Source organism: Malus domestica, chromosome 14, assembly GCF_042453785.1.
Source record: "Malus domestica chromosome 14, GDT2T_hap1".
Classification (NCBI taxonomy): domain Eukaryota; kingdom Viridiplantae; phylum Streptophyta; class Magnoliopsida; order Rosales; family Rosaceae; genus Malus; species Malus domestica.
This window is the reverse complement of record NC_091674.1, coordinates 25,045,483-25,061,655: the sequence shown is the minus strand read 5'-3', so window position 1 is coordinate 25,061,655 and position 16,173 is coordinate 25,045,483. Positions and strand designations below refer to the sequence as shown.

The following is a 16,173-nucleotide window of genomic DNA, read 5'->3' as shown; positions in this document are numbered from 1 at the left end:
CTGTGAAAGCAACCGGTGATATCTTAAGTCGGCATAGATAGCTCTGTCACCGTAGAATCAGCCGATCTCGCAGCATCTTCCGTTGGCATCAACAGCACTACGGCGAGGACGACTGGTTACCTATCCAAGTCTCGGTCGAGAAGGATTTCTGAATCCTTATTGGTCGAGGTCATCTCATCAGCCTTCTCGGCGAAGTGAGGTGTTACCAGGTTATTGTATTCGGCACGTTGGAAGCCGAATTCGGTTCGTGAACTTCGCATTTTAGCAGCCTTGTCTTCAGGCTCTAGAACCCAAGAGGCCGAGAATTGTTCCTTCCTCGGCCGCAATCGCAAGACACAGAAGTCATCAGCGCGCTCAACGCAACATCAACAAATTTACTCCTCGGTCGAGCTCGGCCGACGAGTTGGCACGCCCCGCAATCACCGAAGGACGTAGTTAGCTTAGAAAATACTCGGCCTGCGCGCCACGTAGGCTTTGTAGTTTCTAGGGTCAACAAAAACACACGCAAATGAATTCTAAATTTGTGAAAGATGTGCAATAGGTTTTGACAGTTCACTCCAACAAAAGAAGGCAGTTTTGTGATGGCTCTCCTCTTTCATTATACATGTGATGATCCAGTATTTTGTGGAGACTCGCTAGGGTTTTGGAAATCTTAAATTCTGAACAACTTGGACGTAGATGTTCGACAACCTAACATGCTCTGTATGTGGGATGACAATCTTTGCTGGAGGAAGAGAAGAACAATTAGATTGACTTTTTTTTTTTTTTTTAAATAATTGTTTACTATTTATATTGGATTTTTTTTTTTAAAGTCAATGTCTATAGAGGTATAATGTGGGAAATTTGTAAAACAAAAATGGTTGACAAAATGTATTATTCTTAAATAAACCCAAATTCATCGAAGGTTGGTTAATAAACGGACATATTGCAACTAAATATACTAAAGTCATGCATTATAATCACTCATGTGAGTTTGATATCAATAACTTGAGAAATTATTGTGTTCTATTGAAGTGGCGGAATATCCTAATTTACGTGTTAATTTTAATTATTAATTTCCTCATGTAATAAAGTATATTTGTAACTCGAATACATATGATAACAAAACTTGATCTTAATCACGTCTTTTTTTGTGCCTACCTAATTATATACTTAATAACATTGCACATGACATGTAATCATGCAATCATGCATAATAAAATGTCTATCAAATATCTCCTTTAAATTTGATATGATCTGGTTTCGTGCTCAAATTTTTTTAGGGTTCTGAGGAGGTTTGACTCCTTGACGACTAAACGATGAGGGGAACGGTCCAAATTAATCTAACCTTGCACCTAAATCTCTTATCTTTACACTAACTTGGGCCCAGCAAGAAAATATATATGATTTTTGAGTTAGTTTTTGCTTAATTATTCACTTATTTATTGATGATTAGATTGAGAATTCCAAAATCAAAATCTTTTAGGATCTAAAAATGTTTTTATATTTATAATTTTAAGATCAAGGAAGCATCGTATCTCTTGTGGACCTTTAAGAGTGTTGGGGTTTTCCTAACTCTTAAGCTAAAAGTTTGTACTCAATGTTTGTATCCTTAAAATGTAGTGTACGGCTTCGAATTTGTGACGTGCATTAGCAACAAAATAAAAATTGAAGTAAATAGTGGGCAATAGCCTTTAAAAAGCCAATAATATAAATAAAAAAAGCTAAAGTATATAAATACATTAAAAGATGTGAGTAACGACGCATGCAATTAAAGAAATGAAAACAATAATATTATTTAAAGGTGCCAAACCATTGTCACTTGTTGTCCACTAGTTAAAAGAATCTAGGTAGCCATCAAAGGTTTAAACGCTGCACTCAAATTTAGCTTAATTACACTTTATCTTAAATTAATTAGCATTAATCTTTTAGAGGAGAAAAACGGTCTTGTAACTAGTTGTATATATTACCAGTTTTGTGTTTATATTTTCATTGCGTAATTAATCAAATAATAAGGGAAATATACACATTATTGTAAGAAAACTTAGATGTATGAGTGAACTTTCATTTTTCTCTAGCTATCTTTACCTTTATCCTCATGTGTAGCTAATTACGTGAGAAGACTCGTTGGGACTTCGATGCAAATGCGATCCTATTCATGCGTTAGATGGTTTCAACTTTTCACTCATCTATTATTAGTAGAAAAGAGTACACATATCGTTTCGTGGAAGTTCTAAAGAACATATTCGTGGGAGGGGTTTTTTTTTGGCGGATCACTTCGAAACCCTTTTGGAGGGGCTATAACTTCAAAACCATGAACCCTAATTACATTTATACAAGTTCTACGTTTTTACCAATCGCATGCGCAGAATTAGAAATTTTATATATTGTACATATGAAGCTTTAAACGACAGTGGGTTCTCCTTTTAAGAGACAAGAAAGAAGAGAAAATATTAATTTTTTTACACCATAAAAAGGAGAAACACTGAGAAATTAGTGTTAGGGTTTGGCATTACTTAAAAAAAAGGTAAGGACCAAAACCCAAGTATAGGGAAGGGAAGAAGCAAAAGCAACGCCAGCAGCGTAGATGGAAGAAGCACTACTTTTAAGAGGGTATCTCTCACAAATTTTTTTTTGTCTTTAGGAAACTATGCACTTGCTTAAATTTCTAATCATCGCTAAGTTGATAATTTAATTTAGAGTTGTTATTGACATGCTAAAAATTATCATATACTTCTTTTATATATTACACATTAAAAAGAGGAAGAGTATTAGCAACCTTCTTATTTGGACATTTGCCCTTTACATTTTCGGCTCTCCTCATTATTACATTGTTGCTTGATGATCGAAACCGTTTACTTTTTAGATTGCCCTTTAGAGATTGTATACGCAAAAATTAAACTAAACCCGAATCTTATTATTTTTTTTGTCAAAAAACCCGAAATAGTTATTCAATAAATAGACAAATTGATTCACTTAAACACTAAAATTTCCAATGTTAATTGCAAGGTTAAAAGATTTTTTATTTGGTTATTTTTTTTGGGAGAGTTGATCTTTAGAGGGTGATTTAGAAAGTATAAGGTGACGGTCATCAAACTTCAAAATGGGAAGGAGATTCACAAAAGTAGAACAAAAGAGCCCAAGTGAGAATATTACAAGCATTTCTTGAAAACAGAGAACATGATGACTATTTTTTTAATACTAATTGATACCAATTTGCTAATTCATTTACCTAATACTCAGTTAAAAGAAAAAAAAGTCAAAAGTCATTGCCTTTTTTGGTGTTCTTGTCTTCAAAGTCTTAGGAAGTAGGAACTTAAAATACGACTTGCCATATAGTGGGATGATGCAAGGATTTTCTGAATTGAGATTAGTGTTGTGATATGCCTTATATAGAGTGTGACTTTGATGCTGATCCAGGCACAAGCTCACCCTTAGCCAACTCCATTCCCTGACTAGAAGGCTCACCTAGTTAGGGATGAAAACTATACCCGTTAAATTTGTTTTGTGCGGTTACCCAATCATTTGAGGACGATTTGGATGTGGTTATTTATAGTATTGAGACGTATATGAAGAAACTAAAATTATCCGATGCGGTTTTGAATATGGTTATGAAGATAAAAGTACCGTATCCATAGCCACCCCCCAAATCGCCCCCTTTTTTGTTTTCCAATACATTATATGCTTCGTATATTAAATGATGAAGAATTTTCATCAACTATAAGAATAAATCGCATTTTATTAATGTAATGGAGTAGTTGTTCTAAATTCTAGAACATAGCAAAACTAACCTTGTCTAGCAAACTTACAAGGCAGGTTAAGAAGTACAACAGATTTCATATGGTTGCGCTACAACTGCAGATAAAATTCATGTTCTATCGGATAGATAGAAGTACATTCACAAATTTCAAAGGATTCACTCAATTTTACAAGTCTTTGAACCCACATACAACCTTGAAAATTTCCGCTCTACTTCATTAATTTTTCATTAAGATCACAACTCACAAGTATCAATTGTCAACTTATTCAAAACCTTGCCATGATTCAACAAGTACTCGGCCGCCTCCAACTTATCTGGTCGCCCCTTGAATCCTCGTATGCAAATAGTCCTGAGGCATCTAGTATCGACTTAGGATGATGCTCACAGGGGCATTGAGCGTGTTTGTTAGTGATTTCCAAGCGTAGCATACTGAAAGACGTAGCTCCAAGCAGTTACAAATTGTTAAATGTAGGCAAAGGAACATCGATATTCAAGATATTTCAGTTTGGGCGATACCTTGAGCGCGTTTGTTAGTGATTTCCAAGCGTGGCATACTGAAAGACATAGCTCCAAGAGGTTCAAGTGATTAACCGTAGGCAAAGTACATTGATATTCGATACGAGAATCCCCTAAAAATGAAGCTGAAAGGAACAAATACTTGACAGTGAAGATTTCTGCCAAAATCCTATGTTTTTTATCAACATTATAACACGGGCAAAACCCTACCTGCCTAAGGGGCCTTCAGTTTCTTCAAGGAATAGCATCCATAAAGTTCTCTTCAGATCCAACTTCTCAAGATTTGAGACATCAGCAACAATACAAAGCTTCTCCACATCCTCAACTTCCATACGAACATCGTCCAAACTTATTCGTAGTCCTTTCAATTTAGGTGCATTGACAGTTATGTTTACGGTTGAACCATCCTTAGGCATAGCAAAATGTCCATCTATAATCAAATCTTCAAGCGCAGGGCGACATGAAAAGCGCTTCTTGATTGGTCAAGAAATTAGTCAAGAAATTAAGGTATTGTAACATGGAGGTACTTGAGCCTCAGGAAACAAATTGAGGTAGGACTGTAGGACTGAAGCAACGGAAACATAAACTTGAAGGTCGAGTTCAACAACATTACGCCCAGTGGCAGTGCAAATCCAAGCATCAATACGATCAAAATAATCCTCTATTCTGCGACAACGATGAACTTTATGCATGTTTGACGACCAAGGAAGAGAAATACTTGATCTACAAACCCCGTGGTACGACCTTTATCATATCCTGTGAAACACAAATAGGTCTAAATTCGGACCAGAAGTCGACATATGTTTCCCTCTGTGTGATAAAACACAGGTCTTTACAACATGTCTTGTAGGAAAGAATGTGGCCAAGAATATCATCCGGTAAATCACTGATCCTATCTCTAGTGCATGCTTTGCGACGCTTTGACTTTGATTTCGAACCCATTTGCGATATATACGATGCGGTTTCCGAGAAACACATGTTACCGATAAAAGTTCAAAAACCATGTGTTTGGGATAAAATCTGAACTTTGGGCCAGAGAGAAAGTCGGCCCAAACCCAAGGCCCAGAGGAAAACTTAGGAGGCAGGAAAGAGGCTTTCGGCTGGGCACAAGTTACAAAAGCCACATGCTTACCTACTCAAAGACCACAGGGGGTAGGCTATTCAGTCACTACACAGCCCAATAAAGTACTTTATTGGTGGCATTCATGTAAAAAAGCTAGTGAGTCATCACCAAACCGCATTCGGGCACCGCTATTGCTACAGGAACCCAAGCTGAAGTCGTCTATAAAAGGAGGAAGAGAAGACAGAATTAAGGACACTCAAACAAACAAACAAAAGCCAAAACTCTGCTCAAGCCAGATTTGCCTTCAACGAAGCTGTAGTCAGCACAAGCCTTCATCCCATTCGGGATAAACCTTCCCAAACCCCTGTAATAGCTCTGCTACCGTGTTCATGGTGGTATCGATTCATTTTGTATCCTCTTCTCCCCCGTCAACCCCTCTAAAAGCTTTCAGACCTCTGACAGAGCCACAAAGATAGATTTTGTAAGAAGTTCAGCCTTGGCCGATAAGGTTCAAACTTACCCGACTATCTTTGCTCTGTCTTTGTCTTTTCTTTCTTTTAAAAGCACAATAACATGTTATATATTCCCAGTTATATACAAGTTATTTCTAGCAAAGTCATAATGAAAATGAGTCTTCAGCACTTGAATCCGATCTGAATCGCGTCAGAGTTCAAATCAGATCTAAGTCTTAAGCCCGCGGGCATGTAATTTAAAGATCAGTAAAGTCCTTGGCCTCAAGGCATAAAAAAGAACTCTATGTGGACTCAACCCATCCACGACAATCCTTGATAAGCGAGAAGTCCGAAGTTACTTGGGGCGCAAGTAATCAATCTATTTCTCCGTTTTGTTGCTATTATATCTTGATTCGTAGAAAAGGCTTAAGCACGGAGTGAATTCTGATAGAAAGCCTCAAGGCCTACACCTAAGGCCCCACGAAGGCATCTATTTAGCTTCATTTCATGTTGCGGTCTAGTTGGTCCGAGTATAAGGATTAACTCTGATGGGAAGCCTCAAGGCCTATACCTAAGGCCCTACAAAGGCACTCATTTGGGTTCGTCCTACCTCTTGGATTCAGATAATCAAAGGTATAATAGTGATAAGACTCTGGCAACCATAAAAGACCAAATATGATACATCCAAGCGCTGGTTTAGGTTGACAGGAAGCCTCAAGGCCTATACCTAAGGCCCCACAAAGGCACCTGTTATATCTAACTTGGTTTCTCGGGCGCATACATATTCAATCAAAGCTTAACACCCATTCAACATCTGCCATACTAAAGATGGCAGTGGCACGCCTGAGCACGACAAAGTTAATCTTGATTGTGAGCCTTAAGGCCTACACCTAAGGCCCCACAAAGGCACCCTTTCAAATTAACTCTGTCCTTCTCTTTCAGAACTGCCCGACGAGCCTTGCCCGAAGTGTGTCTTGCCCGACCAAGATCTGCCCGACAAAGGCTTGCCCGAGCGAGTCCGAGAAGAAAGCAGAAGTACGACAGATACCCTCAACCGACGCCATTCTCCCAGGGGAGCTGTGTGCTCGTCCGCCAGGAGATTCCTGCGACGAACACCATGTAATTTTGACGATTAACAAGCATTTTACGAGGGTTTAAGTATCCATAGAAAATTATACATTACATATATGGGGGTAAAATATGCACGAAATTCAGAAAAAAAATCTCCTGATCTCCTAATCTACAATAAAACCTAATTACTAGTTGGATTAGTTCTAATTCAACAACAAACAATTAGCCTCGTTGAATTTAGGGTTTTAGTAAATCAGGGTTTTCTTGGTATCCAAACAATCCAAAAAATATATAATATTATAGTTAAAACAGTGAAAATATGTGAGTAAAAGGGCAAAATACTTACCAGGTACGGCGCGTCGGTAAATTCTGTTTGGCAGCCGAGAAACAACGAGAAAATTTTCACCTCTATGTGGAGTAGTTGTTGATTGAAGAAAAAAACCGAATGGCCAAAAAAAAGAAAAAAAAAGGGAAGATGTTAGAGTGTGACCTAACATTCTCGAGTCGTTTTAGGTTCCAATTTCATGGATGACAAATTCAATACTAAATCAGGTTACTCATTGTGTGGTTTAGGTGAACTTCCCCTTTCCTAGTATAAAAAATTTCTATTTACTCAAAAAAAAAAAAAAAAATCCCTAGTCGTACTAATTATTTGGGCCGAAACAAGGCCCAGTCTTACCAATCCTCACATTTGGGCTGGGCCTCACTGCTTTAAAAACCGACAACCAACCCAGCGACCCAGCTACCAGTAGATCACTATCCAAATAAACGACATTGCGCCGAAATCAACATAGTCACTTATAGGCCTCATTTGGCAACTTGGACTGTACTACCTATTTTTGTCGGATATGATAAATAAGCACCGGATAGTACTGACTAAATTAGTTGGACGTTTGATGCAGTATCAAACTAATGATTATATTATTTATACTATGTTTGGTACTGAACCAGATAAGAAAAAGGAAGAAAAAAATATTTGACAAATCTTTGTTTGTTTGTTGAACTTTTCTCATATTTATACATATTGAAAACCATACAAAATTTCAAATTCCATACATCAAATTCAAAATCTTTTCCAATAACATAAAAGAAGGTTCACAAAACACAACTACAATCGTTACGTTATATAGATTAATCCAACCACATATCCAAGTTCACAAAATATACAAATGCAAGTTGGTTTCAGTAAGAAACAGTTTGTCCAGATAGCCAAAATATATGCATGCTGCTACTTTGCTTTCAGTAAGAAGCAATTTGTCCAAGTACCCAAAATTATACATGTTGTAGCTTTAAAAAAAAGATATGCATGTTGCTTTTAACAAAATATAATGTTGTTGTTTTCCAATGTCAATTGCGGTTACTTTGTCCAAGTAACATGAGTACGAATGATTTTTTCATTGCACCATCCAAAGACAAGAATGTCCTCTCATTATGTGGCTTTTCAAAAAGGATAATCAGTGCCTTGATTTGATCCTCAATAGACAAATCCATCTTTGACAATTCTGAAGCAATCTCAGGTTTTGAATCCACTCCTTTCCCAAAAACAGCTTGTAAAATTTCACCCAACTTATCGACTGATTCAGAAATCATTTCTTTAAATGTCACAGCAAGATCATTATCATTAGCAGCTGACCTCTTCCTTTTCTTGGTACTTGAATTTCTAAGTGCAAGTTGCAGATTCCGCCTCCTAGCTGAATTATGATTCATCATGAACCACATCATCAACCAAGTCACAATATTCAAGTACCACAACTTAACAATGAAGCATGCCACAATCTTTCTTTCATCCATGTCTAGTGAAAATATAAAATAACATTATTAGATAGTGGCAAATAATTAAGTAACTGAAGCGTGACATTATACATATAAGTAAGAACATAAGAAGGACACAGGAAGACATGATTATTGGCTAATTAAAGCAAAAATGCATAATAACACTGAAAACGGAATAGCATGAGAACTCATCAACCAAAACCAGGATGCACATTTCATACTTCAAAATGAGTTTCTCTTTATTCATCAAAATGAAAACAAATCATAGGGAATGGGAAATGCAAGCAAATAATATCAATAACAATCAAAGCAATAGCATCAATTAATCAAACATAAATTAAACAAACCCATCAAGCAAAAAGATGAAACCATTGCTTCACTGACTAAGCAGTGCCAATCATGCTCTTTTGGCTGCAGAGCAATCAGATGAACAAAGTAGAAAAAGGGAAAGTTTTTATTTTAATGTGATACAAAAAAGAAAGTTTAATGCTTCAAAAACAGTGAGCACAGGAAAATGTATAGCTTAGCTCCAGAGTTTCCCTCCATCGATTTTCTCAGCAACCAAACAGAGCCTCAAAACTCAAACCAAAATATACCCAGATTACAGAATCACATATTCCACCGACTTTCACATTTGAAATCACAGAAAGAAAATGAAATGTGTTCCAAGCTCAAATTTTTCTGTGAAAAAACTTGGGAGGAAGAAGAGGCAGCGAAAAGATCATATTTTTATGGAGCTAAATGTGATAGGAAGTTAGGAACCGAAAGCTACAACGAATACTGCTGGTGTTCATGAAGAATCTAAAATTCCACACCCAATCCCAAGTACTAAACAATATACTGATATGGATGAAAGTTCAACACCAACAACAAATCCAAAATTCGACCCCAACAGCAAAACTTAAAATTCGAAAATTCTAATTAAAACACAAAATTACATAATCAATTGCATAATTAGAGAGAAAACAATAACTAGATTCAATCAATTGAAAGAAAATTGCAAGAAAAATAGAAGGGGGGGAGAACAGAGGGAGGGGCGGAACCTGGGGAGAAGAAGAAAAATGAGAAGATGAACTGGGATTCAAACGAAGAAGAAGGCGTTTGAGAAGACTAACTGGGATTCACGAGAGAGCAAGCGCGCGAGAGGCAGAGAGAGCGGCTGGAGAGGACCGAGAGTGCGTCAGGAGAGGAAGGAGAGAGCGAGAGATTTCACCCGACTAAATTGTACCGTGGTTTTGGAGGGAATAGGCAAGCGAAACTTTACCGTATAAAGTAGGTGCACTCGGATTATTTAATCCGATGGCTATTTAATACAAACGGACACCAAACACCGTATTCTGGTTATTAGTACTATCCGGTGCCGATGTGCCAAACGAGGCCATAGTGTCGTTCACGAAGCCTCTTTCCTTCGTCTTCTCCCTCGTTCCGAGCCTGCTTTGTTGTAGTGGCTAGTGAGTTGACTGAAACACTGAGAGCTGCTTTCCGCCTCTTTGGCTGCGGTCCGAGAAATGGGGAAGAAGACGAAGAAGCCGGGAAAGGGCAAAGAGAAGACGGAGAAGAAAACGGCGAAAGCTGAGGAGAAGAGAGCTCGCAGAGAGACCAAGAAGCTCTCTCCCGAGGATGACATCGATGCCATTTTGGTAATCTCGTTCTCTCCATATATGTAGATGTGTGTATATGTACGTGTATTGGGTGCTTGTTATTTGGAGTTATGGGTCATCTGAGTACAGCTGAAATAGTTTCTGGGAGTTTAAAGCCAATTAAGTTATTGGGTTTTTGATATTCGGAGCTGAAGTTTTTGAATTCGGGTTTTCAGTTAAAATTTGGATAGATATGTATATGTGTATATGTGTGTGTGTGTGTGTGTGTGTGTGTGTGTGTTTGGTGCTTGTTACTTAGTGTTATGGATCATTTGTGAACAGCTGAAAAGCCTGAAATAGCTTCTGGGAGTTTTAGACTAATTTGGTTATTGGGTTTTCGATATTTGTAGTTAAGTTTTTGAATTTGGTTTTTCTTGGAAAGTTTGGATAGATGAGAGTGTGAGATTATATTTTGTGGGAAATCAGTTCAGCCATTTATGGAGTGTTTTTTGTGCAGAAACAAAATGGTGTTCTGATTTCGACAGAAATATTTTGTATGGAAAGTGTTTTGTTGTTTCTGGAGTTCATACATTGTTGTTAATCAGATTAAGTTTTACTTTTTATATGGACATGGAGAAAAGATTCAATTTTAAGTCATTTAATATACATTTTTTTACAGTCAAGTATTCAAAAGGAAGAAGCTAAGAAGAAGGAAGTTCATGTCGAGGAAAATGTCCCAGCTCCCTCTCTGCGGTCCAATTGCACAGTATGACCCATGCTTGTGTTTGTTAGAAATTTCTGTTGAGTGGGTTAGTCTTAGTTTTGTTTGGGAAGGTATGTGTGCATTACCCTTTGTTGATCTCAAATTTTTGTGCTTGATGATTGTGTAGCTGAGCATCAATCCCTTGAAAGAGACAGAGTTGATCCTTTATGGGGGTGAATTCTATAATGGTAATAAGGTTAGGTTTTGATATTTTTCAAGAAATCTATGTGCTTTATTTGAAGTTTTGAACTAAATGGATTTTTTCTTTCCCTAGTGTTTCACCTGATTTTTGTTATTTTTTTTTGCTGCAGACATTTGTGTATGGTGATCTTTACCGGTATGATGTTGAAAAGCAGGACTGGAAGTTAATTTCGAGCCCCAATAGTCCACCTCCTCGTAGTGCCCACCAGGCGGTCACTTGGAAGAACTATCTCTACATCTTTGGTATACTGACAACACTTCCATTCATATGTACAAACACACATGTTGCACTTGCACTTTTAATTCTTTTGCATCATGAACATGATTGCATTTGTTTGTCATTAGGTGGTGAGTTTACTTCCCCAAACCAAGAGAGGTTCCATCACTACAAGGTGAAACCTGTTTAAAATATAGTTTTGTAAAATCGGCTTTCACTGTTTAAACTACCTATCATCCTAGTTTATGTTATCATAATGTTACCTTTTTTTTTCCTGCTATAGGACTTTTGGATGTTGGACCTCAAAACAAATCAATGGGAACATCTAAAGGGGAGTCCAAGTCCACGCTCAGGTCATCGGATGGTAAATTCAGGTTTCTTTAGATTGGTGTTCTCATTAATTAATTAGAATGGGCTATGGAGTTTAACTGTCTAATTTCCATGTACCTTTATGTGTGTGCGTGTGTGCGCACTGAGACACTAACAAGAAAAGATTAGTCCAATCTTACTTTCATATACAATTTTTTGAATATTTTTAAAGAGATTTTTTTATAAACATCTATACTTTTGGTCATGATACAGGTACTGTACAAGCACAAGATTATTGTTTTTGGAGGCTTCTATGACACGCTTAGAGAAGTGAGGTTGTTAATGGAATTTTATAAACATTTTGAAAGTTTCATAGTTATTTACCTCATTATTTTGTGTTGATTTTCTATGGCGAGCTCAGATGCAAATCACTATATGGAATTTAGTTGCTAAGTTGGTTTTATTGCATCTCTGTTCTTTCAGAAGTTTTCTTTACATATTAACTATCCAAACCAGATTTATTGTTGCTGACAATCGGAGTGTGGTGCTAATGTGGAGCTGAACATAATAATTTGTTGTGCAGGTATCACAATGATCTCTTTGTATTTGACCTGGATCAGTTCAAGGGAGAGATCTTGTCTCTGTTGTGTTAATCTACTATTATAAATTTGTGCGCGTTTATATATGTACATATATGTTTAACTAATGCTTTTACAATGTTGCATTTCAGTGGCAAGAAATAACTCCTAGGCCTGGTTCCTTGTGGCCAAGCGCCCGAAGTGGTTTTCAGTTTTTTGTGTACCAAGATGAAGTGAGTGATTTAGAATGGTTTCATGTATATCATGTCTTGACTTGCTCAAAAATTTGACCTTGTGGTCCCTTTTTGACATGACAGATTTTCTTATATGGTGGCTATTCCAAAGAAGTTTCATCTGATAAAACTGGCTCCGAGAAAGGAATTGTTCATTCAGACTTGTGGGCCCTTGATCCTAGGACTTGGGAATGGAACAAGGTTCTTACTTCACGCCACTATTTTCTTTTACTACTGTGTATTTATCAATAAATTGAACAAGACATGATTGTCCGACCTCAAGTTTTACTTCCCCTGCTATACTCAGATATTGAATATTTTTCTGTGCAAAATGGACCTGTTATACTACTTTTGAATAGATTAACAGGTATGAAGGTTTTACTACATCGTAGATGCTATGCCGTGGTTGTGTTATCATTCTGAAGCTTTTTGTATACTGATTACTGTATTTATATTTTCGTTTCATGCATATTTGATGATGAGTAGCAACTTACATTTATCAGCTTGTGGTTTGAGATCTTTTTAATAACTGAAACACATATTATAGGTGAAGAAAAGTGGGATGCCTCCTGGACCTCGTGCTGGGTTTTCTATGTGTGTTCATAAGAAGCGAGCTATGCTCTTTGGAGGTGTGGTTGACATGGAAGTTGGAGGTTAGCTTTTTGTGTTCTACCTATCTTATTTCGTTAGGCAATACAGTCCTGGCTTGAAGCTACAACTGGCCCTTGGAGGGTAGGTGGATTTATTTTCCTTTCTAATTTCCGGATGCAAGCAGGTGATGTAATGATGAGCTTGTTCTTGGACGAACTGTATGGCTTCCAATTAGACAACCATCGGTGGTAAGCTCCACCTCAGTTTTTAATTTTATTTTTCAATTTTACAGTTTGAGATTATTGTACAATCAGCTGCAAGTAATTTGTTTTTTATTTTTATTTTGAAAGATCAATTAGCATTTTGCTGCACTCTAGTGTGATAAATAGTAGTTTCCTCCTGACCCATTTTATTTATTGTTTCTTTCCCAATTTTCTGATGAGCAATTAATGAGGTTTTGTTATGGCAATGAACTTTAAATGTGCAATAGTTCCTTCCCATTTGATAAGTACAATTTTTTTTGTATAGGTACCCATTAGAGCTACAGAAGGCGAAGTCAACAAAAGATAAGGTGTTATAACCATTCATAACTAGAATATGTACTGATTTCAATGTTGTATAGATGTTTTTGCTCATTGAACTTTCACACTTTATTAAGAAGCAATTCATTTTAGATCCCATTGTTTTAGTAACATATAGCTTCCCTTGTGTTCATTTTTGCAGCCTAAAAAGAGTTCTGGACGAAAGCGTAAAAATGATGATAAGATATACTCAATTGAACCAGAGGAATGTGCTACGAATGAAAAAGATGTGAACTCTGAGAATGATGAAGCAGCAGATGACTTCGAACGCAAAGTTGACGGTATATCGCATCAAATGGCTAAAACCATTACTGTTGGTAATGATCGGTTAGCTGACAAATCTGATGGAAAGATACATGAATCTACTGCTAATATGGATACACAAGACAAATCTGATGGAAAGATACATGAATCTACTGCTAATATGGATACACAAGATTATGATTTGCCAGAGGTTTTCTATGCTGAATATGTTTATGTTTTTATTTTTTTGTTTATCTTTTCTCAAACATTTTAGATTCATCCATTTGATTCATGGATTTGGTTAATTTGTTAGGTAGTGAAGCCCTGTGGACGTATCAATTCTTGCATGGTTGTTGGAAGAGATACATTATATGTTTACGGGGGAATGATGGAGGTTAAAGATCGAGAAATTACACTCAATGATTTGTATTCTCTAAATCTTAGCAAACTTGATGAGTGGAAGTGCATCATACCGGTTTGTAACCGATTGTCTCTTCAGATAATTGCTTGTATCATCTCGTTCTCTTTGCATCACTAGACATAGCTATTACTGTTGTAGGCTTTGTTTTATAAATAAGCTGGAACAGCTCGGTATCTTTTCTTTTGTTGAATTTCATCATTTTAAGCCTGAAGTCTGCTTTTCCCTTTACCCAGGCAACAGAAACTGAATGGGTGGAGGCTTCCGAGGATGAAGATGAGGATGAAGATGACGATGATGATAGTGAAGATGAAGGTGATGAAGATAGTAACAGTGATGAGACTGATGATGATAATGATGAAGAGGTTCTTTACGTACTCCATTTTTAATAATTAAATACATCCTGATTTTGTGGTTAAGATAACAGTAACAATACCATTTCATGACCTTTTACATGAAGTTTTGAATGATCTCCCTTTGTTATTCAGTCAGCTATTTATTTTTTCACTTCTCTCTACAGCTAACTCAATTTTGAAACGAAGGATTCTTAATTTAGTGCTGCATGCATCCATGTTAATTACTAGTAAAAATCTAGTAAAATTATGAGTCCAATTACAAGATTTTATTTTGATCCTTTATATATTTTTGGTTGAGCTGATTCGTGACAAGGATTTCTTTTGCCATCTGCCTTGAATTTTCCTTATTTTGCATGAAGACTGTTGCACTGTTGCTTTCTAAGAAGGAAAATATTGAGCTTAGTCTTCGCTTTTACGTGTGTGCAGAGTGGGAAAGATGGATCGATTCAGATGGGGGATGCTGTTGCTTTAATCAAGGGTGAGGGAAAGAGTCTCCGTAGGAAAGAGAAACGGGCCAGAATTGAGCAGATCAGAGCCAGTCTTGGACTTTCAGATTCATAAAGAACCCCAACGGTACTTTATTCGCTATTCAAAGTTTTGAGCCATTCTTTACACTGTCTGTGAAAGCTTAAGTTGGTTGTTTTGTGCATTTTCTTCATCACATCACTTCAGCTAATATTGTAATATGTCTTGTGTGAAGCCTGGTGAAACTTTGAGAGAATTCTACAAACGTACAAATATGTACTGGCAAATGGCGGCACACGAACATACTCAACACACTGGAAAGGTCTGTTTCTTCCTTTTCCTCAAAAGAGAAAAAACCCTTAAATTAATAGTTATCAAGGACCAAATGAGTAGATAGTGAACGTTGAAACAAAGAAGCAACTATAGGCTGCATATGGAGGAAAAGAAACTTCCTAATCCTGCTGTTCTGATATTTGTTTTCTTGTGCATGTTATGTGCATGGTGTGTCCTTGGCATTGCAGGAGCTCCGCAAGGATGGTTTTGATCTTGCTGAAGCGCGATACAGAGAGCTTAAACCAATTCTCGATGAGGTAACATTTTGGTTTTGCGACTCAAGGTTTATACAAGGCTTCTTCCTGAAACCAAACGGATTAAGTTTCCTTCTTTTGTTTCATATTCTTATTCTTCTGTGTGTGATGCAGTTGGCCATATTAGAGGCAGAACAGAAGGCTGTGGAGCAAGAACCGGAAACTCGTACCAAAAAAAGAGGCAAGAAGAAAAGATAAGCTGTTCGCTACGGTTTACACAGTACTGCTACATTGAGTGTATTTCAAGATAGTTGTAAAATTTTGATCGAGACGAGAATTACCGTAATTACTGTTTTTCACATAAATTTTATGTAAGTTTGTGGTTTTGCCTCATTTTTTCACCACATTTCATTTTTTGCTTTTTTATATCCTTCAATTTCATGACCATGCTCAAAGTGCTTCCGAAAAAAGCAACAGCAGAGAAGTTAAAAGAATCA

The 16,173-nt window shown here is 36.9% G+C and overlaps 1 protein-coding gene and 2 long non-coding RNA genes across 4 annotated transcripts; 1 reads left to right on the top strand and 2 right to left on the bottom strand.

Moving 5' to 3' along the window:
* Nucleotides 1–3,796: 3,796 nt before the first annotated feature.
* Nucleotides 3,797–6,023, bottom strand: LOC103431112 (uncharacterized). The gene is made up of 2 exons (XR_528830.4): nt 4,256–6,023; nt 3,797–4,168 (listed from the first exon to the last, which is right to left on the bottom strand). It is a non-coding gene; the product is annotated as an uncharacterized lncRNA (long non-coding RNA).
* A 1,912-nt stretch (nt 6,024–7,935) lies between these two features.
* Nucleotides 7,936–9,796, bottom strand: LOC114820975 (uncharacterized). The gene is made up of 2 exons (XR_003768353.2): nt 9,658–9,796; nt 7,936–8,634 (listed from the first exon to the last, which is right to left on the bottom strand). It is a non-coding gene; the product is annotated as an uncharacterized lncRNA (long non-coding RNA).
* A 322-nt stretch (nt 9,797–10,118) lies between these two features.
* LOC103424834 (uncharacterized) lies at nt 10,119–16,069 on the top strand. 2 transcript variants are annotated; one of them, XM_070811889.1, is made up of 20 exons: nt 10,119–10,254; nt 10,874–10,960; nt 11,085–11,153; nt 11,269–11,401; nt 11,504–11,550; nt 11,659–11,739; nt 11,958–12,019; nt 12,268–12,310; nt 12,415–12,495; nt 12,580–12,696; nt 13,043–13,148; nt 13,271–13,334; nt 13,615–13,657; nt 13,810–14,121; nt 14,224–14,385; nt 14,565–14,693; nt 15,111–15,257; nt 15,385–15,471; nt 15,671–15,739; nt 15,851–16,069. In XM_070811889.1, the coding sequence occupies exons 1-17, from the start codon at nt 10,123–10,125 to the stop codon at nt 15,243–15,245; spliced, it is 1,803 nt and encodes a 600-aa protein (XP_070667990.1). In that variant the 5' UTR covers nt 10,119–10,122; the 3' UTR covers nt 15,246–15,257; nt 15,385–15,471; nt 15,671–15,739; nt 15,851–16,069. The 2 variants fall into 2 exon arrangements, with proteins under 2 accessions (XP_070667990.1, XP_028948256.2); XM_029092423.2 differs by lacking the exon at nt 13,810–14,121.
* The last annotated feature ends 104 nt before the right edge of the window (nt 16,070–16,173 follow it).